Source organism: Knufia obscura (genome assembly GCF_036327395.1).
Source record: "Knufia obscura strain CCFEE 5817 isolate CBS 148926 chromosome Unknown scaffold_18, whole genome shotgun sequence".
Classification (NCBI taxonomy): domain Eukaryota; kingdom Fungi; phylum Ascomycota; class Eurotiomycetes; order Chaetothyriales; family Trichomeriaceae; genus Knufia; species Knufia obscura.
The window spans coordinates 14,558-40,688 of NW_027042704.1; the positions used below are offsets into that span (position 1 = coordinate 14,558).

The 26,131-nt window shown below is 50.3% G+C and overlaps 4 protein-coding genes across 4 annotated transcripts; 1 reads left to right on the forward strand and 3 right to left on the reverse strand.

The window, feature by feature from the left end:
• Window positions 1-1,130: 1,130 nt before the first annotated feature.
• Window positions 1,131-2,345, reverse strand: PMZ80_010468 (uncharacterized protein; the record flags this gene model as incomplete). Its single annotated transcript, XM_064878857.1, has 1 exon — window positions 1,131-2,345. One exon carries the CDS (start codon window positions 2,343-2,345, stop codon window positions 1,131-1,133), a length of 1,215 nt encoding a protein of 404 aa, XP_064725258.1.
• A 3,796-nt stretch (window positions 2,346-6,141) lies between these two features.
• On the forward strand, window positions 6,142-7,379 carry PMZ80_010469 (uncharacterized protein; the record flags this gene model as incomplete). The annotated part of the gene is made up of 2 exons (XM_064878858.1): window positions 6,142-6,828; window positions 6,969-7,379. 2 exons carry the CDS (start codon window positions 6,142-6,144, stop codon window positions 7,377-7,379), a joined length of 1,098 nt encoding a protein of 365 aa, XP_064725259.1.
• A 3,490-nt stretch (window positions 7,380-10,869) lies between these two features.
• On the reverse strand, window positions 10,870-22,437 carry TRA1 (transcription-associated protein 1; the record flags this gene model as incomplete). The annotated part of the gene is made up of 1 exon (XM_064878859.1): window positions 10,870-22,437. One exon carries the CDS (start codon window positions 22,435-22,437, stop codon window positions 10,870-10,872), a length of 11,568 nt encoding a protein of 3,855 aa, XP_064725260.1.
• A 990-nt stretch (window positions 22,438-23,427) lies between these two features.
• Window positions 23,428-25,548, reverse strand: RTS1 (serine/threonine-protein phosphatase 2A 56 kDa regulatory subunit delta isoform; the record flags this gene model as incomplete). Its single annotated transcript, XM_064878860.1, has 5 exons — window positions 23,428-23,430; window positions 23,485-23,767; window positions 23,816-23,943; window positions 23,994-25,457; window positions 25,525-25,548. 5 exons carry the CDS (start codon window positions 25,546-25,548, stop codon window positions 23,428-23,430), a joined length of 1,902 nt encoding a protein of 633 aa, XP_064725261.1.
• Window positions 25,549-26,131: the final 583 nt, after the last annotated feature.

Sequence of the window (26,131 nt, forward strand, 5' to 3'; positions counted from 1 at the left end):
AAGATCTAAGCAACATGGCGGTCCGTCGTTGCACGCCCAGCGCCAGCGCCAGCCGCTGCAGCAGATATATGAGACATTGAGCATCGATGTTCTAGGCGCTCAGTCTAACGAGACCATCGCACTAAAACCGGCCGTGGCATCCTTAGCCAGAATGGTTCTGTGAAAGTGTGGGGTCGTTGAGCTTCAGTCCGATATGCGTGTTAGTGTTCAAAACGTGATAAGCCTGAAGCATTTGAACAGTATGTGATGTAAGAAGGGGCGCCGTCATCTCATTCAGATCTCCTCCGTAGGCCATTGTGGACAATTCGAACGTGAGGACGCACTCGAACTTACCCTGCTTGTATGAAAAGAGGTTTCAAGACATGACCGAAAAGTCCACCTGGAACGATCGGTGGAGCACTCTTAGACTGCCAAATCCAGATTTGCTGGAGTGACACGGCATAACTAGCCGCGCTACAGATGTCTTTCATTGGCTAGACACTTTCGGAGTCACCTTGGTGACCTCGTAAGTGGCTTCACCACTCGATAGTTTTGTAACTAAGCGATCTGTCTACCATTGATTACCGCACTCCGTACAGTACTACGCGCTGAATCGAGAGCTTATCTTGTATTACGCGCCAGAGTGCTCAACTATCAGCTATAGAATGTCTCAAGATGTCTACACAGACTCAGGCAATGCATTGAACGGTGCCGATGATGACAAGCGGTTGCTCCGTAAGTACTAAGAGCCAGCTCTTCGTGGAGCAACCCTGCGCTGTACTGCACATACATTGGTAGGTAAGGAAGCAGTATGGAGAAGTCTGCCAATAGCTGCCCCTAGGCCGTCATCCTGGTCTTATCTCACATATAGGAAATCACATAGATATAAGGACTTCACGCACTGGTAACCAAAGACAGACTTCAAGAGACACAAAGTATGACTACTTGGATTACGTTTCACCATCACATTCTGCAGTTGGCATTGCGGACAGATGATTGAACGAATAGATGCAATTGTACAATAGTCTGGGTATCTACACTGTCATCCTAACGGGCACATATTCCAACTCCAACCATTTTGGGATGAACATCTCCATTCCAGCATGCACAGCTTGAGCTTCTGTACTCTACGATATACAACATGTCGTTGCTTAGGAGAGAGCCGCACCGTGGGCATTGTGCCTTCTCCGCGAGACGTGGGATCGAAGATCGCGCTTGGCATTGCTCTTGGCGGAGGCATTGTAGGCAAAGTTCATCGACACACCTGGCGTGCAGCTCATGCCCGCAGCCATGGGGATTGATGCTGACCAAGTACCACCTGCCACACAGCGGGAGAAAGAGCTGCCATCAGCCGAGCAGTTCCAAGCACCGACCTCGCAAGACCCACTGGCGGGAGGAGCCGCGGACCCAGTGCCAGTACCGATAGGAGCAGCAGCAGATGTGGCGGTGGTAGCAGCCGCTGCCGACGTCGCAACAGGTGCTTGTGTAGCACTGGATGCGTCGGCCGGGACAGTAGCGAAAACCCCTCCACCAGTTTGTGTGTATTGACCGGAGTCAGCAGTGGAGGAAGGCGCAACAGGAGCGACAGAGTTGCTAACAGCTGGAGCCGAAGTTGCACCAGGTGTAGAAGCTGAGGTGCCTGCAGGAGGATTGCTGCCACCGGCTGCACCGCAGTTACCCTGGGGAGCGCCCAAAGCGGCTCCTTGTGCCTGCTCGACCGATTCACCTGGGTTTGGGTATTTGACATCTGTGCCTTCCGGGACTGTGCAGCCATTACCGATGTTGGCAACGAACATATCAGGAAGAGGAGCGGCTTGTCGCTTGGAGACAGGCATGTTTGAAGGAGCATATCTTTTCTTCGCGGCTCCTTGAACCATGACACGGGCACAGTTCATGTACATTTCGCGGTTACCCACTTTGTTGTTCCATGTCCAAGCCAGTGTATGCTCTTCACCTGCTGTGATGTCTGGATGATCAGGGATGGAGAATTGGAATTTTGCAGCGCCATCGCCACTAGCGTTCTCAGGCAAGTTGCCGGCCACGTTAGCTGGACAACCTCCTTCAATTGAGTGGATGACCATCCATTTGGTGTTCTTGTCGGGTTTGGTGCCTTTTGCGAGGCTGATCTGACACGAGCCACCTCCGTGGACAGCACTGCCGGTGAAGCTGAGAGTTTGTGGTACTCCAACCGGCATAGTGTTCAAGGGTCCTGTCGCTACCTGGTCTCCAGCGCCTTTACATGGAAAATCATCGCCGTTATCAAGCAGAGGACTGTTGTTGGGGTTGCCGGCAGGCGTAGGAGTTTTCATGATCATGTGAGCGTGTGCGGCCGCCGCCAGTGCAAGAAGGGATGTAAAGGTCTTCATATTGAATATGATATTCGTGTCGACTGTGACGCGAGAGAGATCGTAAAATAATCTTCGAACCAGCGAAGACTTGTTATTCAAGGAGTGGTAGAAGTGGTTGGTACCAAGTATGTCTGGTATGAATTAGCCTCTGTTTTTTGGGGGGGGTGTTTTGATATTATTGTAGCGGGTGTATGTACAAGTGATGGGTATTAGGGTGGAGGGAGAGATTGCACATCAGCTGAGCAGGGAAGCCTTCTTATGCTTGCTGAAGCTGGCGCATCTTCTTTGTGCAGTGTTCGATAGAAGGACAACGGATCTCCAGATAGATCTGGAAATGGTGGGATCGGAAATGTCTGGGCAGCCACATACCTTTGTTTTGAGAGTCCGAGCACCAGATCTGATCGACTTGAACAAGGTACGGCAACAAAGGAATGGTCGTTGACTTGTTGCAGAAGCTTCTTTTCCTGAAGTAGCTCGTGTAAGGAATGGAACAGTCTGCCACAGGCACGACGTTGATGCAAAAGTCAACAATGAAGTTGTAAAGGAAGGTAGCAGGACTAGCCTGGAATGATCTCGTCTGGTCAGCAGTGTTGTAGAACTTGAAAGACAAGAAGCGATACAACAGCCATGGCGGTGGTTGATATATGTGCTGTGCAGAACTCTAGCACGGATCAAAGAACAAGCATATGGTCCCCTGATGTCAAGCTGGATACCTGCCTGAAGCTAGGATACCGATGCAAGGCATTCTGAAACATGGGTTCCCATTGGTAGGTTTTTCGTTCTGATGGTCGGGAGCCTGTACTACACGCAGCACAGGTCTCCGTGGTCTGCGACGGAACTCCGCCGTGTCGGGACAACAACCACTGAGAGGAATGACCAGCCAACAGCACCAACAGTGCACAGACATTGTGACTTCGAGGAAGCTGAATGAAAAAGCTGATTGGTATCGAGAATGTGAACCAGGAGGCTCCAGCACGGAGTTCTGGCGCGTGAAAAGCTAGAACGTCCGTGAAATGGATTGGCCAAGCGGTTGTGCTGGAAAATCGGGTGAGCTGAGGCTAGACGCATAAGATCGTCAGCGACCAAGCTTTCTGGGCTGGAGACCGTTGCCAGCCCCTGAACATCCGCCAAAGCAGAGGGCAAGCTGGAATGTGCAAGGTCAGAAGATGCTCAGGGCTTAGAGACAGAAATCGACTGGAGCTAGGGTCACTGAATTCCAGATGGTGCGAAAAGGGAAAGGACGAATCGCTACGCAAGGCAGGTAAGCTTGGCACTTAGGAACAGGTCTAGCGTCGGATGTGGAGAAAGGACAGTCCGAGATCTTCTTCTTTTGACTGGCAGCCGAGCCACCGCTCGTTGTTTCACTTAGCCGTCCATTGTTTCGCCTTCACACTCTCATGTAGCCAATCACTGCCACTGTTTCAAAGCGGTCAAAACATCTCGACCTGTTCAACGTGTCGACTTGCTGTATTCACCGTCGCATCGAGGAGCTGCTCCGAGCCATACGCCACACTTCATGGCAAGCTTTGTGATATTCGCTGTGACACCATGTTCTGCGCCAGGTTCAGATAAACTTGCGCCGTTGGACGGCCATACGAGCAGCTTGAAGACCGTGGCTCTCGGTCTTCAGAGTACGTAACACTTGACTTGTACGAGCCGATAGCCTGGACGAGCCGCAAGGCTAACTATTATCGAGAATGGGGTCCTCGCTTGACGACCCCAGACGAGGTTGCAGTTCAAGGTACTTTGGATGGTTCTCTTCGGCTCAAGACAGTTGCCCTGCAATCTACAGTACTCATTAACGTCTGTCAGAAGCAACGTGAAACAATGTTGATTGTACTTTGCAAAGTACTGCATGCTCATTGACACGATCCACAAAGAGCAGCATCAAGTTATGCTCTAGCGTTGCGAACCAATCCAGAATCAAGCACATCCGCAGTGGCATCTGCTATCATACAGTCGTGGCTGAATGAGCTGATCAAGCTTTGCAGCCAGATGGTTTGAGTTGCGCGAGTCGTCAATCCTTACCTCCCAACGATATATGCTACGCGGCACCTATAGCGTTCAAAATACACAATGCCAACGCTGTCAGGGCCACAGATATCGTGGCCGCAAGCCAGGTTCTATGGAGACGACGAGGGTCGTCTCATGATGACCCTTGACAGCATGGGTTAGTCAAAGTCGTTGAGGGCCAGGTACAAACACTAACGAAGGCCTCCTCCTTATCGATAAGACGTCGACATGATTTCGGTGATGAACACATTTGGAAAGGTTCACGACTGTTTGCGAGAAGTTCCAGGCGTGCCTTTGGCACTCTCATTCATCCCGTCTTCGTTGCCAATTTTCGAGCGTCTCAAGAGGCTTGGGAGCTTCATGTTCCCTCATCTCGCTGTACCAAATCTGGTCTTGCCACAAGAGTCGCGCTTTCTAACTGAATTGAGCAAGAGACGATACAGAGCAACCAGACGCTATTGAGTCTCGCCTGTGCGTTCCGAGAACACTGAAGAAGGGAGTTGTTTAGCGATGCAACTTCGGTACGCGCAAGGTCGATCTGGGCGTTTGCTACCGCACAGTCAGTGTGCTCGCTTTTATTAGCAGGGTTTATCTCCACCAAGGGCCGGGTTGTATGCGGAAAGTGGACGGCTTCTTGGAAGTTGCTAGGAACAGGTGAGTTCCTCTTCAGCCCTTCTTCTTTTCACATTGCATATTTTGCCCTTTATCCGCCTCGATATCACGGGGTTGAACCATGTCCAACTTTGTTGCCTTGTCATTCTTCCTGGCCTCATACACCACATCGACTGCGAATTCTCCTGCTTCCTTCATCGGTTTGTCGAGCCGGAAAGGGTATCAGCACTCTGTATAGCTGGATTTCACCACTACTTACCAAGTCCAATGCCAGTCAAGGTTGATGGAAGGCGACGTGTCCGACGATCGGCGTAGCACAAGGTCTATCTGCCATATAATCTCCCATGTGCATAGACTTCAGCAGTCCAGCCTTGCCAGATCAAAGGCGCTTTGGAGGGAGTGCTGGGGCTGAGCCTGTCCCCGACCCTACGATAAGTGCTGCCTTGTTGGTTGAGGCAGAAATGCTTGGCATCTTTCAGGTATCATTTTGCAAGATGATGACCTCCGTCGCGAGCGTCGAGGAGGATCCTTTCTTGAAGCTTGAGATCTAGATGGTAAGACGCACTGTTCCCTTCGAATTCCATACCTCTGTCATTTATCCAACAAGCAGCATCTTCCATCATTATGAACTAACTCCCTACCCTCTCGTCGCCATGTGGGCCACTTATTTAGGTGCAGTGAGGTTTCTTTGTACGTGCTGATGCATGATAAGGAGCACAGTAATTTTGAGCAAATCTGAATTACGTGAAGCACCGCACGCGCTCGCCTCTTTCGCCTCTTTAGCCTCTTTGTCTACTAGCGTCATGCAGCCTCTTGAGCCGAGGCATGTATGATGCGAGGCTGCGGTCGCAGTTTCGAAAAAGAGAAGTCATGCATCTCTTCTTTTAGCAAGCATGGCAAGGGCGACCTCAGACACGTGCTCGGAGCCTGTCGCGATCATAGATATCCACATCTAGCATCCTTCCACCTGCAGCCGTATGGTCGATTGTCTCTTGTAATCAGAAAGGATCATGAAGTTTCAAGTCGGAAATCCTGTGGCGCAATGATAAGGGCAGCGACGGCTCAAGGGCCCACCAAACCGCGCAAAATACAATAAAACCACAATCAACATTTTGATCTCAGCATGGCTTCTCAAAGACAGCTGCTGTTGCAACGACTCCTCAGCAGCATACCTGCTCCTCTTCGAACCATGCTTGCCCTCCTATCCACGGTGTTCTCCCTACGGAACGTCCTCTTGCTGTTCTGCCTCCTGAACCTGAAGAACCTCCCTTTAGCATGGGAGCTACGTCTGCTCTACCGGGGCTGGCGGTCGTGGCGCTCGAAGCGCGATGTAGCTCGGATTCTTGATACGGCGGCCTCCCGAGCATCTCCAGACTCGAAAGCGCCCGCTTCATCCCACCCTCTGTTTGCGCCGTTGACGATCAGCTCGCGAACACCTCTACTAGAGATAGACCACAACATCCACAAGTCAAACAGCACATATTTTTCCGATCTCGATGAGTCGCGTACAGCATTGGTGGTCCATTTACTCTCCTCTACCAAGTTTTCACCTGCAGAATTGGACAAAGCAGGATACAAAGGAGCATTCGCAGTCATACTCGGCTCTGTCCATACTAGTTTCCTGAAAGAGATCAAGGCATACGAAAGGTACGAGGTGCGCAGCCGGGTACTAAGCTGGGATCAAAAATGGATTATCATTGGATCAGTGTTCGTACGACCGAAGAATGCAAAAGACAGGATACGTGAAGCGAAGGACAGGGCGCGGAAAGCGAAGTTAGAAGGCAAGAGTGAGGCAGAAAACAAGACTCCACCAGATGAACATGATGGTGGGGAAGTACTACTGGCAACATGCTTGTCCAAATATGTCGTAAAGAAGGTAAGTCTTGTTGAGAAATCCCTGGTTGACCATACATCAACCTGCAAGACTCTTTGTCGTTGAGACACGTCGGTCGACGCATTCGTCGCTCGTCCGGCAAATGGTCCTGCCGTCACAGTTGGACTAATGTGTTCGCATAGGGTCGCTTCACCGTCAGCCCTGAATGGTGCTGGGTAAGCGCCGGCTGGATGCCCGAGAAACCAGCCGATCGAACTACGCCACCTGTTGTGGTCGACTCCTCCGCGGCCATGACTCCAGACACGGAACAAATCGATAGTGCGGTTAAGCTCACAGCGGCAGATCTTAGGAGAAGAGCACAAGAAACTGCAGCCAAGGCTGCTGAGAAGCTGGAAGAAGATATGAAAAATGGCACGGAGGAGAAGTTGAGCAAAGCCGACGAGGCTTGTCGTCAGGCAGCTTCGAACTGGTCATGGGATGATATTGAAGCAGAAAGGACAAGGGGTATGAAGATCGCAGAGAACTGGTTGGGCTTAGACCGCAGTCTGAAAGAGCAGTGGGAGGAGGATTTTGCCAGAGGAATTGGGAGGTGACGACTTTTGGTTTTGTTTATGACCATGTCGGTGTCCCGGGCGGATGCAACATGATATGGAAGGCCTTCAAGAAAGAGAACATGCGGTCCGGACTTGGATCGATGCTAATACCAGTCTTTTTATCCGCCTGCGCTGTACAAGGTCCGGTTACCTTCCAGGCACTCAGAACTGACCATCATAGTATTCGTCGCGAGGTCGAATACCTGGACAATTTTACCTACCCGAAATAGCACTACGCTATCTCAACATACATGCCACATCGACTGAGTGTGGTCTTGCGGCAGTAATTGACCTTTCATCGTGGTACCCACACATATACGACCGTTGCCTGACCAGGCTACGGGCTGTCCTCGAGACTTCGCCAAGATTCCTACTCTCAAAGCTCCTGTTGTCCGCAATACAACAAAGACAGGTCTCCGTGGCGCGGAGACGAGGGGGTCACGATGTGCCCACGTGCCTTTCGGAATACTTGATCACGCGCAGTACTGGATTTCGATCGGCCGCGGTTGCAACTGCATTATGCTACCAAGCAAATATCAGCAAAGAGCCTGAGGCGGAAACTAGATTCAGATCTTGTCATCGGCGCACAGCAACCCGGGCGGCAGCGAGTTGTGATTTTTTATCTAGCGCTTAGGACCGGTCTCAATATCTGTGTGGTGACGTTGCCACTTGCTGGCGGTCTTTGAACCCGTTCGCTCTTTCCGGATGCAGCAGGTGGTCCGCTCAGAAATGGTCAAGCACGTTGTTAGCAGCAGCAGCAGTAATGTTTCTAGCGCCATCCGAATTCCATTCGAGCAATTTACGCATTAATAGTTTTCGCCTCCTCAGCGCTCTCGTCTGTCGACTTTGACACCTATATCCGTATCGGGCAGCATGATGCCCTAGAGAGGAAGCATCAACATGGCACAAGATGGTTCCGCTAGCACCACTAGCTATCTATACGAACAGGTTCCACTTCTTCGGCAATCTGTTCCTTCAAGTCCCTCCGTCCCTCGAACTTGATCTGTCTTCCCTTACAAGGCAGGACCACCATCCCGATACAGTACAAGCACATATCGAAACTTTCCTGTTGGCCCCGCAGACTGAATAAACTCTCATACGAACGTTTCGCCAATCTCACTTCGGAGATACGATCCTAGCTCGATGGCCTGTGTACTTGACCTCAGTTTCCTCAACAGGCAGGACATCACTCCTGATCAAGCACGAGCAAGTACTCAGACTTCAGACGCGCCCCGCAGATCGAGCACCAGCAGATACGAGCGTCTTCACCATCTCCACCCAGATTACCGCCCCTAGTGTACACGTCAGGGACTTCGACCTGAGTTTCCTCATCAGGTAGAAGGCAAAGCCCAAATGAGCTCGAGCACATACTCAAACTTCCACGCCCCCGCCGCAGACCCAGCAGATGCCTATACGAGCGTTTCGCTAATCTCACCCGGAAATACGATCTTAGTTCGCCGGTCCACGAACATGACCTCGATTTCCTCACCAGGAAAGTCACCCCTCCCGAAGAGACCTAAGCGGAGATTCAAAGTTCGCATCTTCCCGGCGACCCAACAAACTAATATACGAGCGGTCTCACTCGGAGATACGATCCTAGCGCGCTGGTCCACGAATATGACACCCTTACCCTATGAGGCAGAACAACATTCCAGATCAAGCTCGAGCAAGTTCCTAAACTTCCCAACGACCTCACCAGTCTCAGGCCCTTCTCATACGAACACATCGTAAACTTCCGCTCGGAGATACGATCCTAGCGTGCTGGTCGTCGAAGATGATCTCTTTCCCGTAAGAAGCAGGTGTTCCTTCCAGAACGAACAAGCTCGAGCAGATTTTTACACCTTCTGTGCATTCCGCTAGGCCCCTGCAACATCTCATACGAGCCACCGTAAGCTTCACTAGGGCATACGATCCTAGCGCCCTGGTCAATGAAGTTGTCATGACTTGCTACAACAGGCAGTCGACTTGTCCTTGAACAGTATATACTAGTTCTGGTTCTGCTGGTGTCGATCGAGGTCCACTGCTCGCAGAAGTTTTCCGGACTATCCATCCACGGCGTGATGTGGTGTGAGTGATGGGGAGAAACCTGGCTTTGCGGACACGACGCCACTTAGCAGGTCGGTCTTCGATATTGGTCTACATTACTGGATTTGGTAGGCAGGATTGCGTCGCGGTAGGACACGCTATGATCTCAATCCGACGCAGCTGTCGCACGAAAAAACCAAGGTAGCGTCCTCATAACTCGATGTACTTGATCACGAAAAACAGTGCAACAATGCAATACTCCCAAAGTCGTGCCAGGAACCAACGCAATATATCGGAGGCTGTATACAAGAAGTCTCGTATGGTTATTCGCTTGGAGTCGCCTATCTACCGGTCGTGATTTGCAGATTGCAGCCACTAGCTACTGTATCTATCGTCGTGCTGTCGCTTGTTTCGCACAGCCCGGTATAGCAACTGAGATGAAGATGGTGGATTGACTGTGGACGAAGACAAAACTGAGAACCCAGAATACTATCCAGTTGAGTTCAACAGAAGAACATGGCCTGAAGATCTACACTGGTGGTTGGTATATTCGCTTTTGCGATTCGAGCTTTGCCATCGTCACAAGTAGGGAGTATTTGCCTGCACGGTTCTCCCGACTATCCTAAATACAAATCCAGTCTGTATTGAGCGGCAGGAACACATTATATGTTTTCATAGTCTCAACCGTTCCTAAGAGCAACATTGTACAATTTATTGGCTTCCCATGTCCTAGAATAAATCTTGGCAAACGTCCAATGCATAAAAATGGCATGAACACCGATCCTCCGCATCGCAGTTTACAAGCATGCACGTAACAGTAAGAGAGCAAGCATGTTTTACGCAATGACATGTTTCATTCAGCCAGCGAGAGAACAGAAACAGTCAAAGATTCTCATTACATCAACGAAAACTCCCTAGCCAAATCCATGCAGAGCCATCTCAAGCATTGTCCTGACGACCACCATGAATTTGTTCGAGGAAACTGCGCCCGGTAAAGTCCGCAGGGCCCCGGAGAAACGCGCCATCGTGCGACGTGTCTGTGATGGCTCTTCTGTAGCTGCCCTCTCGGTTGTGTGCCATTTCATGGTGGACGTCACTCAGGACCTTGTGAAGTTGATAAACAGCAGTGTAGTAACGGTACTGTAACTCCTCATTTGGCTACCAACGTATAACAGCAACTATTGTGAGCAACTGTGACTACCCCCTATGAAATACAAGTTTTCAAGTCTCAAGTGCATGACTTTTGATACAGCTGCTCCGCAGCATACACAGCAATACAACCATTGACAATGCCGACGCCGATAGACTCCCACCCTCAAAACCAAGGCAACCACGTCGCATCCTCGCATGACAACTCAAAAACACCATTTGCAATCCTTACCCCTCCCTCACTGACAAAAACAACCGTCCCGTCCACATTATGCACCAATCGCACCCTCATCATAATGCTAGCCCCCAGATGTTTCTACATCCAAGGATACCACAACCCATCCATATTCGCCAGTTTGCTCGGATCCGTAGCCTTACTGATCAGATCCACGACGTTCTGGCATGCAGGCAGGACGCCGCCTCCGACAGTGACAGCATTAGCAACTGTACTCGTTGTCGCGACTGCATTTGATGGACCAGCGACTGGTGTACTGCCCTCGCCGTTCGCGGTTGCGTTTTGGGTATTAGCCTGAGGCGTGGCTTGTCCTGGTGGTTGTAGGCCTAGTTGTGTTGTTCCTAGACTTCTCGCTCGTCGCGTGATACTTCCCACGTTGACGTTGACAATCTCTCTTAGCTCATTTGGATCCTCAAGACGTCCGAGTTCCATGCCTGCGCCGTGGCCGCCGACACCTCCGCCGCCAGAGCGTGTCGAGATCCAGTTGTACATCTCATCTCGGACGAAGATGGATAGCGTCTGCTCCATCTCATAGCCAGAGTCGTATTCTGCTAAACAGCGAGCTATGGCCATGAGTGATGCTGTGAAGATTCCTTCGACTGCAATTGGGCCCATGAGCATTTGAATATTCGGCGTGAGTCGGAAGGGTACAGCTTCAGGGTTGAGGAAGAGACCACGCTGGGAGTTGAGAGATGGTAGTAGGTCGGAGGACCAGACATCTCCGTTACGTCTTGCAATGTTGATCTTGCTTGGATATCGAGAGGCCATGTGCATGACGTAGGTGAGGAACGTGGTGGCTGCATACTGGTAAGCGAAGTGCTTTCGGAACAGCCAGAAGTCTGCGAAGTTGGGGTAGATAGCCTGGAAGTAGCGGAGGGCGATGACATTTGGCATCCATCGATCTTGAATCTGAGAAAACAGCTCTGTCTTCATCATGCTTAGCTGTTCAGGTGTGCGCTGGGCACTCTTCTGTTGCTCAACGATGACTCGGGTGCGGTCGAAGGAGTAAAGGATGGGGTCGTCGCGGGACATTGGAGCAGATGTTGACTGTGACTGTCGGCAGTAGTCTTCGTAGATTGTTTGCATAGTGACATAAGATGAGTCGTCTTGCACCAGCCTGATATGCGGTGCTATCGGCACAAAGATGGGCAAGTGGAAATACAAGTTTCGTCTTCTGGACTCCTTGCGTTTGGCGAGTGTTTGGTTGAAGATGCGGAAGAGCTGTACTATTCGCTCTTCACGCCTTACATTCCTTCCTGTCGGGTGCTGTACCGCGAACGGGTGGAGAGAGCCATCGTGGCCTCGGATTGTCAGGCGACGATGACATACGCCATTGCCTCGCACAAGCTGAACCGTCGGCATGAAACGCTCGATGCGGACGAAGTCAGTGTTCTTATCCTTGTGCTGTTGGTACTGGCCAGGAACCTCGATCGTGTCGTCGAACTTCAGGAACTTGAACTCGCTTAGGTGATGGCTATAGGATTCAAGTGTGACCCACTGTTGTCGGTGATCGAGCTTCTGCTCAAGCTTCTCCCGCCATCGTCGAAGCTTGTGGATGTACTCGTACATGGTTGGCTTGACTCTGACGAAATCTGCTTCGAAGGAGTTCCGTAAGTGCGCTGGCAGCACAGATTCGGCAAAACGAGTAATATTCGCTTCCGTCGCTGTCGGAAGCTTGGCGCCCTCTGCATAATGGACTGGTGCTCGACCTATGTAAGCGAGACCATCGTTCAGCAGTGCCACAATCAACCGATGGGCGTCTTCATCCGGAGGACATTTGAAGTGCTTAGAGATCTGATCGGTCATGGTCTCCATCGACAAAGCCAGCAGTGGGAAGGCAGTCTTCAGACTAGACATGACTTCATCAGCATGATCCCACGGCTTCTTCGGCTGATCTGGCTTCGCAGCTTCGACGTCGTTTGTCTTCGTGTCGCCATTCGGTTCCTGCTTCAACTTAGGTGACCCAGCACTGCCATTGGTCTGTGCTTGATTATCTCCACTAGCAGTGTTCGGCCGCGAGGGCGTGCCGTTGGCTTGTTGACCCGGTTGTGGCGAGCCTTGGCTCTCCTTCTGCTGGCCCTGTTGCTTCTCTCTGGCTTCCTTCTGAGCTTGTCGTGCCTCGAATTGTTTCTTCTTGGTGATAAACTCTTCTCGCGTAGCTCGAAGATGGTAGAACAGTGCCTGAGGAAATTGTTTAGCGATCCGCGCAAGTATTGTCTTGGCAAGTGCAGCCTCTTTGTGCTCAAGACTGCCTAGCAATTGTGGGATGAAGGTGGTCCAGTACCACACAGGCGTATCACCTTTGAACTCCTCGAACGCTTTCGAGATCTGTCCTTCCTTGTTGTCCAGACTCAACAACCACAAGACCCGGCTCAACATCTTCCTTGACTTGTGATTCTTGTATAATCCAGCAGCTTCGAGGTAGACTCGGACTGCATTACTAGCAGCCTGGATGTCTCGAGGATTCTCCTTGAACTTCCTATCGCAGTATTGTCCCCATTCTGCCCAAGCCTTTGCCAGCCTCAGGTCGTAGTGTAAGGCGACACCGAAAGCATTGTCAGCATCCTCAGTCTGCTTCAGCTTGGCGAGGAACATGCCCTTCAGAGTATAGAATTCAGCCTTCTGTTGAGCTCCGAAGTAGTTGAGGTTCGTATTGTTGATAACATCCAAACCGTTGTGCAGCTCAGAGTCGTTCTGGTAATGGCACTTCGCCTGCTCTCGCAACTTCAAAAAGGCTTCTTGGATCTCAATGTTGGGAAGCGTGTAGATCTTGCCTAGCTGGTTGATGCAGATGTCGGGCATATTGTGCTTCCGTGCAACATGCGCGAACTTGTTGATGATCCATGCCGTCTCATGATAGCCACGGAATGCATAGCTGCTGTTACCAACGTTTTGACCGGCTTGTTGAGGGATGAGCGGCAAGTATGTGCTGTTTACGAGCTGGAACACATGCTGGCGCCAAGTCACCAAGTCTTGCCAGGCGTTAATGTCATCCCAGATATTCGGTAGTCGGTCTCGCCAGGCTTGCAAGAGCAATTTGACTTCCTGAGATTTGCTGTCCAGGTTGCGTTCGTTTGTGCTCATGAGGCTGTCACAAATTATGGACGCATCATGTAACTCCACTAATTGCTGGAAGTTTTGCAGGATAGGTACGTGGGCATTTGTCAAGCCCTTTGGCAGCTGGTGCCACTTTCTGATGGAAAGCTGAGTTGCTTCATCGCACACGTGCTGAAACTCACCTCTGGGTATCTGCTTATTGTTGTACTGCAGAAGTGCCATGAAAGCCTGGAAGAATGCTCGTCTGGGAGTTGGCGAGTCCGAGACACTCTTGATCATGTTGTTGAGGGACACTCTATGTTCTTCTGACGCCCAAGCATCGATGTTGCGCCACATAGCTTCAAGCAGTAGATCGTTGAAGTTTTCGTGCTTAGCAAATTCGACCAGAATGTCCCATTGTTGGAGCTTCTGGGCACAAATCATCCAATGGTCCTCCCAGACGTAGTATTCGCCTTGTGAGAAAGGCACGACACCGGTCCGGGCTTTGACCTGTGCAGCCTCCCACAATTGCTGAGCCTTGTCCCACATACCGTGTTGCTCGTACGAGAGCGCCGCATTTGTCTCCATGAACTTGCAGCGTCTTCGCCAAGTACCATAGAACAGGTCGTCCTCCTGCAAACCAGCATAGACTTCCACTAGTGCATCAAGGTTGCTCTCGCGAACAGCTGGTGTGTCAATCAAAGGATCAACGGCAGACTCCTCAAGCGACACCAGGGTGGTGTACCAAGCATCATAATGTCGGCTCAGAAACTTCATGACATGAGGCGGAATCTTGAAGCGTGGTTTGGCACGAACGCAGCCCTCAAGAAGCGCTTGGACAACATTGGGTCGGTGGTTGAGTTGTCGCTGATGGTATTCTCGAGTCAGTAGAGTGACCATGCCCTTCTCCAGATCGATGCGCTCGTCTCTGGCAAGAGCTGACCAGAACAATGGAAAAAGCTTTGTCCACAAATCATGAGCGACATAGTCGTCCACGTGCTGAAGCTGTACCAACGGCTCGAGGATGTGCTTGGCTCGTACATCGTACAGCTCTTGGTTGAAACTCTTCTGTGCTAGAACAACGTCTTCCAAGCTCTCATCGATAATGAGCTCGTCTTTCTTCTGCTCTGGGTTGACGAGATCCTTATTGTATAGCTGAGAGATAGGGCAGACTGTCAGGTCCTCATGATGTAGTCTTGCAGGCGAATTCATCTCGATCGATCCGACCAACAATTGAGAAGCTTGCTTCAGCCAGAAAGAATCAGCCAGCGTATCCCAGTTTTGCACAGTCAACACGTATTCAAGACGCTTGTTGGCACTTTCCGATAGGGCGCTGTTGAATATCTGCATGAATCTGCTTCTCATCTTGACATCCTTCGCACGCGTTCCTATCAAGAAAGAATGCTCGAGACGTACGGTGAGCTCGGTCCTAGTGATGGCTCTATCCTCGTAGATCTTGAGCACAAGCTCGAGGAAGCGTTCGAGAAGATCAGGCTTCGGCCACTTCTCGAAGACAAGCATTTTGTGTAGCACAGCCGTCTTCTCTTTGAGCGTTGGCCATGACTCGGCGGAGTCGAAGACCCATTTCTCGACCATATCAAGGATCTTGTTGCATATGTCAACATTGAAAGACTTCTCAATGATGGACGCCAGGGCACTCAAGAAGGGTCGACGAAAGTCTCCCAGGGTTGACATCCTGGAAGAGAGAACATCGATTGTCTTCTTCAATAGATCTATGCCCACTGCGAACTCGTAAGGATCCATGATGGGCTCTCCAGGTCGCCAACCTTGTGGCGCTTGGCCAGTCGGTGGCACATATGCGTTTAGATGGTCCTTGGCCAGTTTCCCTTGCATGGCGCGCATGACAACCCCGAAGTGATCATCGACCGCGGATGGCTGTACTTTCGACAAAGTCCAAATGTTGTTGATGCCCGAGACGAGGTTACCTGATGAAAGTGCGTCGCCAATAAAAGTCTTTGCATACTTTGTGAAGAAATCAGATTGGGTTCCATCCAGCTCCATGGCATCCTCATCCTCGGTCTTCTCCTGTGGAATAGCCTGCAGTATCTGCCGCATCAGAGATGCAGAGTTGTCATCGGGAGCAGCGTAGTGCAGGCAGTCCTGAATCTCTGGATCTTCTATCTTCAAAGGCTTCTCGAGAAGCCGCTGAATCAAATCAATATGCGCTGTGATCCAGTCACTGGCTTTGATGCTCAACAAAGTTCTCATGACCTGTAGTGAGTTGATCATTGTGGTCAGATGTTTGTCATCAGGCTTATCTGCTTTCTCGCCGGTGAGGGCGCTCTCAACGGCCTTTTCGTACAGACCAATGTCAATGTCTGACCATAAGGCTGGCGACAGCAATTCTTGTAACGTGACGATAGCTTTCTTAACCAAATCGGTTGATGGGATTTGCTGTTGTGGCTTCGGGGCTGTTTTCTGCTTGAGCTCGGCCGCTGGAACAGGGTACCGCTCCTGTAAGGACGTTATGAAGGCGATAAGATACTTGATGATGATTGTTCTTTGGTCTAAGGGAATTTGCCACGCGTCTCTGCTTGGACTTGACACAACTTGACCGTTCGCGTCCCGCTTATTGGCTGGAGGAGAGCTTTGTAACACGCGAGTCTTCTCCCACTTTAGCACGAGCTGTACCAGAGATAAAGCCAATTTCTTGCTTTCATTATTAGAATTCAGTGGCGGTGCGATCTTGTGCAGCATCTGAACCATCGTAGATACATAGTATTCACGTGAGTCGTAGAACAGATCTGGCTGACGTGCGATGAAGCTGAAGATGCTCTGCACTTGCTGCAGATTGCCGGTTTCTTCGTTCAGGATTTTCCTTGGTAGTCTAGCCCATGTCGGTCTGCCTTTCTCACCAGGTCCTGTCGCGGGCACTCTGACTGGCAACACTGGTGCCAAGATACCAAGGGCTTGAGTAACGAGAGTCTTGCCTTCATTCTGATGGGCCTTCAACAACTGATTGTAGACCTGAATTACAAGCTTCGCTGGTGTCTCGTACGATCGGAAGAAATAGCTGATCAACACGTAACTAGCATATTTGTTGATTGTGTCTTCCAGACGAATGCAGGCCCAAGCATATTTGATAATCTCCTTTCGAAGGTCGGAAAAGGCATCCTTGTGATATTTGATCATGAAGGCGGAAAGTTGGAAAGCTTCCATACGAGCATGGTCGACGCCTCGCTGTGCCCACTCGTCAGGTACGTCCGACGGTGGGTTACGCCAGAGCTTTTCGGGGATGAGTTCCCTGGTCGCCTTATCGAGGACTTGCCCGGACTGCTGCAGCCCTAATCGATCTCGCTGCACGTCCCGCGCCAGGATAGGATTGACGACGTTGCGCAGCACGAAGGTCTTGAAGCGCTGCGAACCCTTTGTGTTGTACGTGTCCAAGCCTTTCACGACGAGAGATCGTTGGAAGGATGTGGACGATGAGCACACGACGTTGTTGTAAAGGAAGCGCTGCAACACCACGCCTGACTTGAGTTCATCTTCAGCGCAGGCAGCCAGAAAATCCCACATGTAGTCGATGTCGCATTCTGGCATGGCAAGGTAGCGCGTGACAATCGACACCAGCTGTTCTCCAGCTTGGACTGCACGCAGTCTTTGCGACTTCACGAGCTGATCCTTGATAAGTCGGTCTCCCAAGTCCTTGGTCGCAGGGAGCAACGTTTTCCGTAGTTGAGGCTGGTCTTTGAGCCACAGCTGACCATCTTCTTGTAATGTTACCGAATACACGATGTGAATCGTGTTGATGATAGCAATGTACTTGTCATCATCTATCAGTCCGTCGAATGCTGATTTGATCAAATCTTCGGTCTCCTTCTGGAGGAAGTCTCTCAAAGGACCACTTGCGTCATCGGCCAGCACTTGGCCGAAGAAGCGACCGTACTTCTCGTTCGATAGTCGTTCTTTGAAGAAACCCCAACTCTCTTTGGGGTACTTGTTCATATAGAGTATGAGAGGCGTTCGGAAAGGACTGCTAGTTGTTCTCCTCAATTTGCTTTCGAGATCGAGGACACTGTTAACGAGATCTGCCATAAAGGTTGTCGCGGCAGGAGGGAGGAGGTGGAAGATGTTTAAGATAGCCGCAACGATCTTCATCTGTGGCTGTTGTTCCACAAGGCCGAAAGACACCTTTTGCAGAAGCTGCTCGTCAGCGATGACCTTCATATGTTCAAGAAGCCTGGCTCCAATCTCGACCTTAAAGTAGTTGGTGAGCAGTGTCAGCAAGCGAGCCAAACCTTCAAGACCAGCCACTGTCAAGCGCTTCGAGTCCTGCAGATTCATCAAGATTGGCCTCAACCCGTTCTGTAGCAGATCCTTCGGAAGCTTATTCGTTTGGGCCAGTACTTCTTTGAGGCCATCATTGGCAGCATCAATGATCTCCTTCGACTTCGAATAGAGGAGCTTGAAAAACACAGTGATGATTCTTGCACGGCTGTTGTTCTGAGCAGTGGCAAAGTCTTGTAATCCCATAGCCATAGAAAGCAGCTTCAAGCACGAGACTCTCAGGTTTTTGATCAATTCAGCGTTGTTGTACTCGTCAGGTTTGGGATGCAGAATTTCTGCATCTGCATCCGCAAGAGCCAGAGACTCCATCATAAGCCGATGAAGCTGATCGTTGAGCGGCACGAGATCATGACCAAGGTTGAGAGCATATGTGATGGCATCAATAAAGCCAGTCTGCGTCAAGAATGGCAATGCTCGCAACGGTTTGTTGAAGATAGGCTGCAACAGTCGATCTCGTACAGGCAATATCAGCTCATAAACTTCAGCACCAGTCTCTTCGGCCATAATGCGGAGTGCTTGTTGGGCCGCACTGCGTACATGAGCATTCATGTGTGAGAGCTCTATGACGAAAGTCGTGCACAACTGATGCAAATTGCTCTTGTCGTTGCTAAGTGTGTCCTTGCTGATGCCTTTGCAACAGCGGCGAAGGATGAAGTCAAGGGTGTTCTGTGCAACAACTCGTGTGCTCGCTGGCACCTCGGATGGTGTATCCTTGATCACAAACAAGAGCGCCTTTATCAAGTCGAGCTCTTTGCTGAGCAGGAAAGGGTGACCTAAGTCGATCTTCGTGATCAAAAGCTCAATCGCTAGCGTAGCGCCTGCCTTTGTGAACCACTCGACTTCTCGACATTTGGCGCAGAACGTATAGACAAGATGGCCGAACAACGGCAAACGAGCGGCGCTTTCGTCGCTACCGAAAATAGCACGAGCAGTATCGCGAATGGTGTAAATCGCTTGCTCTGCAGCTTCTCGTATGGCGACGTTGTCAGAGGCAAAACAATCAACGAGAACGTCTGCAAGGACCCTGGTACTGAGATATCTTGCTGTCTCACCTACATTCACGTCGAACTCTTTCGTCTTCCAACCAGCGTCGCAAAGTGCTTGCCCGAGCTCGATGATGGTAAAGTGTCGGCAAACGTTGGTAACTAGCTCCGCAGCTGGCATGCCAAGGTCCTGGATTGCACAAGCACTGATACACGCTTTCAGGAGCTTCTTCAGCGTTTCCTCCTGGGACTTTTGCTGCTGTAAAGACTGCGCGGGGTCGCCATGGTTGAGCATGTTTGAGTAAGTCCCATACCGCTTGGCCAGCAGATCATTGGCTTGAAGTCGTAGCAAAGCGGCGAAATCATCAGGTATCTGATCAAAGCCGATGAGCAGCTTCAATTGACTGCTGAGAAGTTGAAAGGCTTGCTGCTTGTAGAATGTATCGTTAGATTTGCTGGTAGGGGTCCTGCTAACCTCGGTGAGTTTCCTGATAGCAACATCGACACCAGGACTCAAGGGGAAAGCCCGCTCTTGATTTGTGTCTCTCAGCTTCGCTTCAAAGCTAGGATCATCATCAGTAGATATGCGATACCCCAGCTCCGGTGGCGTGTTCAAGAACTTCCGACTACGGCCTCCGAGCTTGCCCAATATTCTCATTGTGGTGTGAGAATGGAAGTGTTGATAGGGCTGAGGTTTGAGATGCTCAAATAGTGCAGTCATGAGCTCATCCATGATCGGAGCCATAATTGGATCCAGATAGTCGGCGGTGAGGTTATCAACGCATAGCTCGAGCGTCCTAAGGCCCTGGCCTACCAAATCAGGTCCAGCGCCAAGTGCCACAACAAGGGGCCTCATGAGGTGGCTTAAGTGCGGAAGTAGATGACTTAGCCGGGCAGGCACTGTCAATGTCAACTCGACATACAGGTCCCGATCGTGCTGATCTCTTGCACCCTGCAGCAAATGGTTGAATGTTTCGAGCAGCATTTCCAGCAAGGGCAATATTTCCTTGTACAGTAGCTCGAATCTGCCACCACCGATGCTACGGAAGAGTGAGCGTAACAAGATGTAGTAGTGTATCGGCTTCTCCGCTGTGACCGAAAGCTGAACGCATTGCGTTACGATTTTGGTAACGTGAGGATGAAGCACCTGCTCATTGTGCGCAGAGAAGAGAGTGACTGCCATGAAAGACAGTTTGAACATCCTCAATAATATGGAGGAACGTTTAATATCAGCAGAACCAACCTCTGGTAGCTTGTTCATTAAGTATTGTAGCACCATGCCAGCGAAGGCAGGTGATGTGGCCTCGCTGGCCAGAAAGAATTGCGGTAAGTGTAGTAATGCAGTATGTTCGAACATCAAATCGTGCAAATGGGGTATCTCTGTTTGGAAAACTTCGTGAAAGGTGGCAGGGTCAACACAATGAAAGACGGTCCCGAAGCTCTCGAGAAGCTCCTTCTCTTCTCGACTCATGTGTGCCATCGAATGGCTGGCCATAAAGTCGACTGGTGAGGCGTAGGTGATATCCGGAGCAGAGCCGTCTGTGTTGTAATATCGGAAGACCCTAGCTCCTTCGTGGAATAGCTTGGTAATGACACGGACTTCTTCAGCATTGTAGCCGAATGATACTTCGGACCAATTTTGGGGTGCATTGGCTGGGTCAAGCGTCAGAGCTGTAGGATTACAAGCTTTCAGTTGATAGAACATATTCTTGAGGCCATTCACTAGATTCTTGAACAAGAACTTGTTGTCTGAAACTGGGTCGGCGCCTCTTTCTCGTGGGTTGGATGTGCGAATTGGCATCGCATTGAATATGTCCACCTCGTCCCAGTCAAGGACCTCATCTTTGTCATCCAGATAAGTATCTGACTCCTTGTCCTTGGTCTTGTCGCCGTAGATCTTGCTCAATTTGACAGCATTGTTGTACTGATGGTTCATAGCAGCGAACTTGTCGCCGATGGCATCCAAGATCAGAATTAGGAAGTACCTCGCATCGTCCTTGTTTTCGAGTTTGGTGATGCTCTCAGCCATGTTCAACAGCAGCTTGGCGCTCATCGTCTGAAAGCTTGTGCCGGGGAAATTGTCATGCAGATTCTTCGTGTACACTTCGATCGTCCTTCTGATCTGATCCTTGTTCAGAGACTCCCTAACATGGTGGATCAGGTCGGCCAACATGCTGTATGCCAGAGGCCGCATAGTTTCGTAGACAGTCAAACCGTCGCCAATCAGAATTCGCTCGTCAAGCAGATCGTCAATCTTATTGAGGAAGATCTTGCGATAATTAAAATTGATGATATGGCGGATCGCGACCAAGAGCTCCTTTCTTGCACCCGATTTCTCGCGTGGGCAATCCTTGAGAAGTCGAACAACAACGCCTGGCAAAGTTGGAAGAAAATCCGAAAGTTTATTTGCGTATACCCTCAACAGATAGGCGAGGAAGCTCATGGTCTTAACCTGAGCAGTAATGAACTCTCCAAAGGCAGCACGGTTCTTGATTTCTCTGGTAACCCCAGTAAAGATGGTGTTATTCTTCGCAGCTTCAGCGTGTGCATTCTCTTGAGCCTTCGCCTGCAGCATGAGAATGCTCTTGATTGAGGGTACAAAATTGGTGACGTATCCTTGTACCAGAGAACGATGGGCTTGCATTATCGATACCACTATTATTGGACACTCTGCAAGGACCTTGAATGACTGCATGCCCTTCGCCAGCGGTGCATGGTCTTTCTTGTCTGCACCAGGGTCAGAGACGATGGTCGCGGGTGAGCCTGGTCGTGGGGACTGGAAGGCTTGCGCATTCGGATTAGGTGTCGCAGAAGTGGAGTTGGCAGCGGCAGCTGGTACATCGAATGTATCCTTCACAACTTGTTCCATTTGGTCGAACATCTCCTGTATCAATTCAAGGAATGGCAGCACCTTGGACTCCGTGGCTTTCGACTGATGTCTTTCGAGGTCCATGATTGTCTTTAGACATAGTACGGCGTTATCCTCGTTTTCGACCCTCACTAGACTCATCAACGTGTCTATAATCTCTATAGCGTAAGGCTCGACTTCAGGCGACTGATGCTGCAGGCGGTGCAGCACTTCCAGTATTTGGTTCCGTAAGACATGTTCGTGGGCATTTGGGAGGAAATCTGGCTTACCCTCCAGTATCTTTTTGAACACCGGCCACAGTTTGGACAAGAATTTATTGTAGGTCGAAGCAGGGCTGCACAGGCTTTCGACTGAGTCTCGTAGTTCGCTGGCGATTGAGGCTTTTTGTTTGACATCTTGCTTTGGATCACCTAGTCGAGCAGCGTAGAAATCGATCTTCTGCATGGTGTCCATCTCGATCTGTTGTACTGCGCTCAACTCCAGCGCAATCTCCTTCGCCTAGAAACCAAATGTGGCTCTGTGCTTGCGCTGGCGGCAGTGGCACAGATTGCTCCAGTTGACACCATGCGTCCTTGCAACTTTCTTAGTACGAAGTGTCCATTGTTCGATATGCTCTTCCAAGATGAATTACAGGCTTTCAGAAGGTCGTACGGTGGTGGCAGCGTTCGAAGAGGCGACTGGAAATATAGAGGATAGGTTGAGCCAGTTGAATGAGTAGAGTGGAAGTGGAAGTGGTAGTGACTGGTGGATGGTGTATGAGACTGAGAGCGTGCGAGGCTTCGGCTCTCCAAAAGTTATGCGATCAGAACCCCAGAAAGAAGCGACGCGCTCAGGAAGTGGGCGTGCCTGTCGCCGAAGCAGAATACGCTAGTATGCAAGTGGCCTAGATCTATCTGCGGAGTGTGATCGTGGCTGTTCATTGGTGCTCTCGAACTTACCTAGCGTTCTTTGGCAGACCTTCCTCAATATCGATATATGCCAGAGCCTTCATGAGGATGAAAACCTTCACGCAAAGTAGCCTCACGCGAAATATTGTGGTAACAGGATGTGACATGTTCATATGACCCGTTCGTCGAACATAACATTAAGTCTATGTACTGTTTTGGTACTAACAGAATGGTAGTAGGTAGTTTGTGCAACAACCGCGCAGGCAGGAATTAGAGCTCCTCAACCTCAAATGTATTGAGACCACAGGCCCCATGTCTATCACGAAGAGCCCGAGCACCTAGACGAACGCAGCTCTTCCAACCATGAACGCTCAAACCTCAAAAGATCCGGTCAATTGCCTCATCACGAGGATGCTTATGAAGCATCAACTGTTTTGGCACTGCACATAGCTTGTTTCTCTGCCGTCTTAACGACTTCACGGCCAAACCCATACTGCGGAAACTCATCCGTTGAAATAGAGGATGGCCGTGTGCTTGCTCTTAGCATACGCATGGTTTACTGTTCAGAACAGTCAGTTCCTGACACAAGGATAAATTAATGATGGGAACTTACTGCGGCTGTCTGAGCCAAGCCTGATTCATCGTGAAGCTTTAGTGCATCTAAGCGCGACTCATTGTCCTGCGACGGATCTGTTCCGGTTGCTGAGACAGGCTTAAGACCCTTCTTCATTTTGTCGGCTTGCGCTTGTAATCTTGCCCATTTGTCTTTGCGTGCTTGCTCACGTTTATCGGCGTTGTTTTGGTGTTCATTGTAGTCGTGCGAGCAGTCGTCGAAAAGTTGCGGATTGATCTCCATAAATAGCTTCATGGCATTATACACCATGCCGTGGATCGTCCTTGAACAAAGTCAGTGATGCTCGTACATCGTTGGTAGATTAACTTACCGGTTCCAGTGCCCTTTCGAGTTCTCATACAGAGGTGCGAACATGATAGGCAGGATAGTCTCAACGTTGTCGCTAACAAGGTTACAGAAATATTCGTTGTTCCAAAAATACAGCGCCCTCTCGGCAACCTGATCAATGTTAGCAATTAGATGCAGAGATAGGTAGTAGCTTAACTGACCTGGAAATGTGGGCTTGCAACTGATTTAGCCAACTGATTGAACAATGGCTCCTGAACTTTGGCGAACTCTGCAGGGTCCATAACCTCGAAGATGTCTTCAACCTCATTAAGGAACATAACCTCTTTGGTGCTGTTGACCTTTGGCCAGTATCGGAGCAAGCCAAGAACCACTTCTTCCGTCAATCCAGAATCCTTCTCGAGGAACTGAACAATACAATATGCCAGCTGAGGATGGTACATGCTAAGGCTCTTGACCTTGTGCAACGGTATCAGCACTCTGGTAAGGAATAACTTGTGTTCTTCCTTGAGTGGGAGGGCAAAGCCATTAATGATGGACCCTAGTATTTCGAGCAGCTCAGCAATTCCGTTGAATCTTTCTGTTTCATACACGAACTGGAAGAAGACATTGTTTATTGACCGTCGAATATAGCTCCGTAGGTTCAGGAATTTGCCATATATGCGGTGGAGTGTCGTTTTCAAGAAATCTCGTTCGCGTGGATCTTCCGAATCGAACAATTCGAGAAGCTGCAGCACGAATTGGTGATCGATATGTGCTTTTGCGACATTCGTGTTGAAGTCCTGGCTCTCGATGAAGCGCAAGAAGAACTCGTAGACGACTTGAATATGTGGCCAGGCGACTTCGAGCACCGGCTCGTCCTCCTCGGGGTCGAATGCTTCACCTTGCGGATTGACAGGAGGTGGGACAGGTCGGAACAAGTTTTTGGCGAACATATCGACAACTTTTGGATACATAGGCTCGGTGATGACTGCGCGATTGTTGGCGACATAATCGAGCAGCTCATGCAAGGCCAATCTCTTTATCTCTTTCGATTTCATGTCCGCAGTCTGGTCGTTAAAGTCAAATATGACATTGCATTGATCAATCTTTTGCATGAACAACTCTTGCCTCCTGTTCGGGGGGACTTCATGAAATCCTGGAAGCTTTTCGAGTTCTCTTGTCTTTTGGTCCGATATATCGAAGCGAGAGGAATGTTGTCTTCTGGGTGTCTTGATCCCCTCTGGGACGTCTTTTGGCGTAGACTGCAATCGATCGAACAAAGTAGATTTTTGACCAGCCTTGGGTGGCTGAAGGTCGCCAGGCATTGTCTCGGTAGCGCCAGCCGGGGGTACATGAGGAGCACTAGGACTTATGACGACGGACGGAGCGATGTGATTGCCGGGTCGGCCGGGGGTCGACGACTGAGTAGAGGCATTGGGCGGACCAGGAGTACTTCCTGGCTGTTGTGCAGCCTGATTGTGTGAACCTCCCGTTGCACTGTCTGCGCTGCCTCTTGCTCTTGTGTCACTAACATTGGTGGAGGACGAACTCGGGGTAGGAGCATTGGAACCGGCCGGCGATCGGGCATCACCTGGGAGAGTGGTGGAAGAGGATAAGGGCGAAGCTGTGCCTGAGGACGAGTCCTTCTTCTTAGAAGACTTGCTCGAGTCCTTCGCCCTCGAGAGCTGTTCATGCTGTCATCAATCAATTTCAATGTTCCCCTTGTCCTCCCGTAGATGGTGGTTCACTTACCACTCGCGCACGAAAGCCTTTCATTGTAGCGGCAATCTCACTCGTGATCACACTTTGATTGAGGTCGTAGGCTCGAAGGTTCGAGGGATGTTTGTAGACCAAGCACTATCGATGTCACAGGCTCTGTGATGTGTCGCTCTCGTTCTTCAGGGAGACATTGAGCACCGTCGCAAGATCCAGTAAGGCAGCCAGCTAGCCTACGGTCTCATGGGGATTGCTTCGGGTAGAGATCGACTGCGGTGAGGTGGGTGGTGGTTTCGATATGCTTAGGGAACCAAACAGTTGGAACCGATTCACCTTTAGGCTAGAGTACTGGTGCGGATATGCTGGCTGGTTAATGGTCGTGCCTCTAAGGTCGACTTGTGTGCGCAACAGCCGTCGTTTGTAAGGCTTGCTGTTAGGTGATACTCGAATAATCAAGCACGATGGATGAGACACTGAGGATTATCACACTGTTCAACATGGTATGTTTCGAGGTTGATACTGCTTCGTCTACTGGCACCCATCATGGAGTTGAAGATGCAGCGGGGCGTAAATCGCTTGGCTCCCCATCCAGCCACTCGTAGCATGCCCAGACCAGCTCCTAAGCCCGTTCAATCTACGCTAA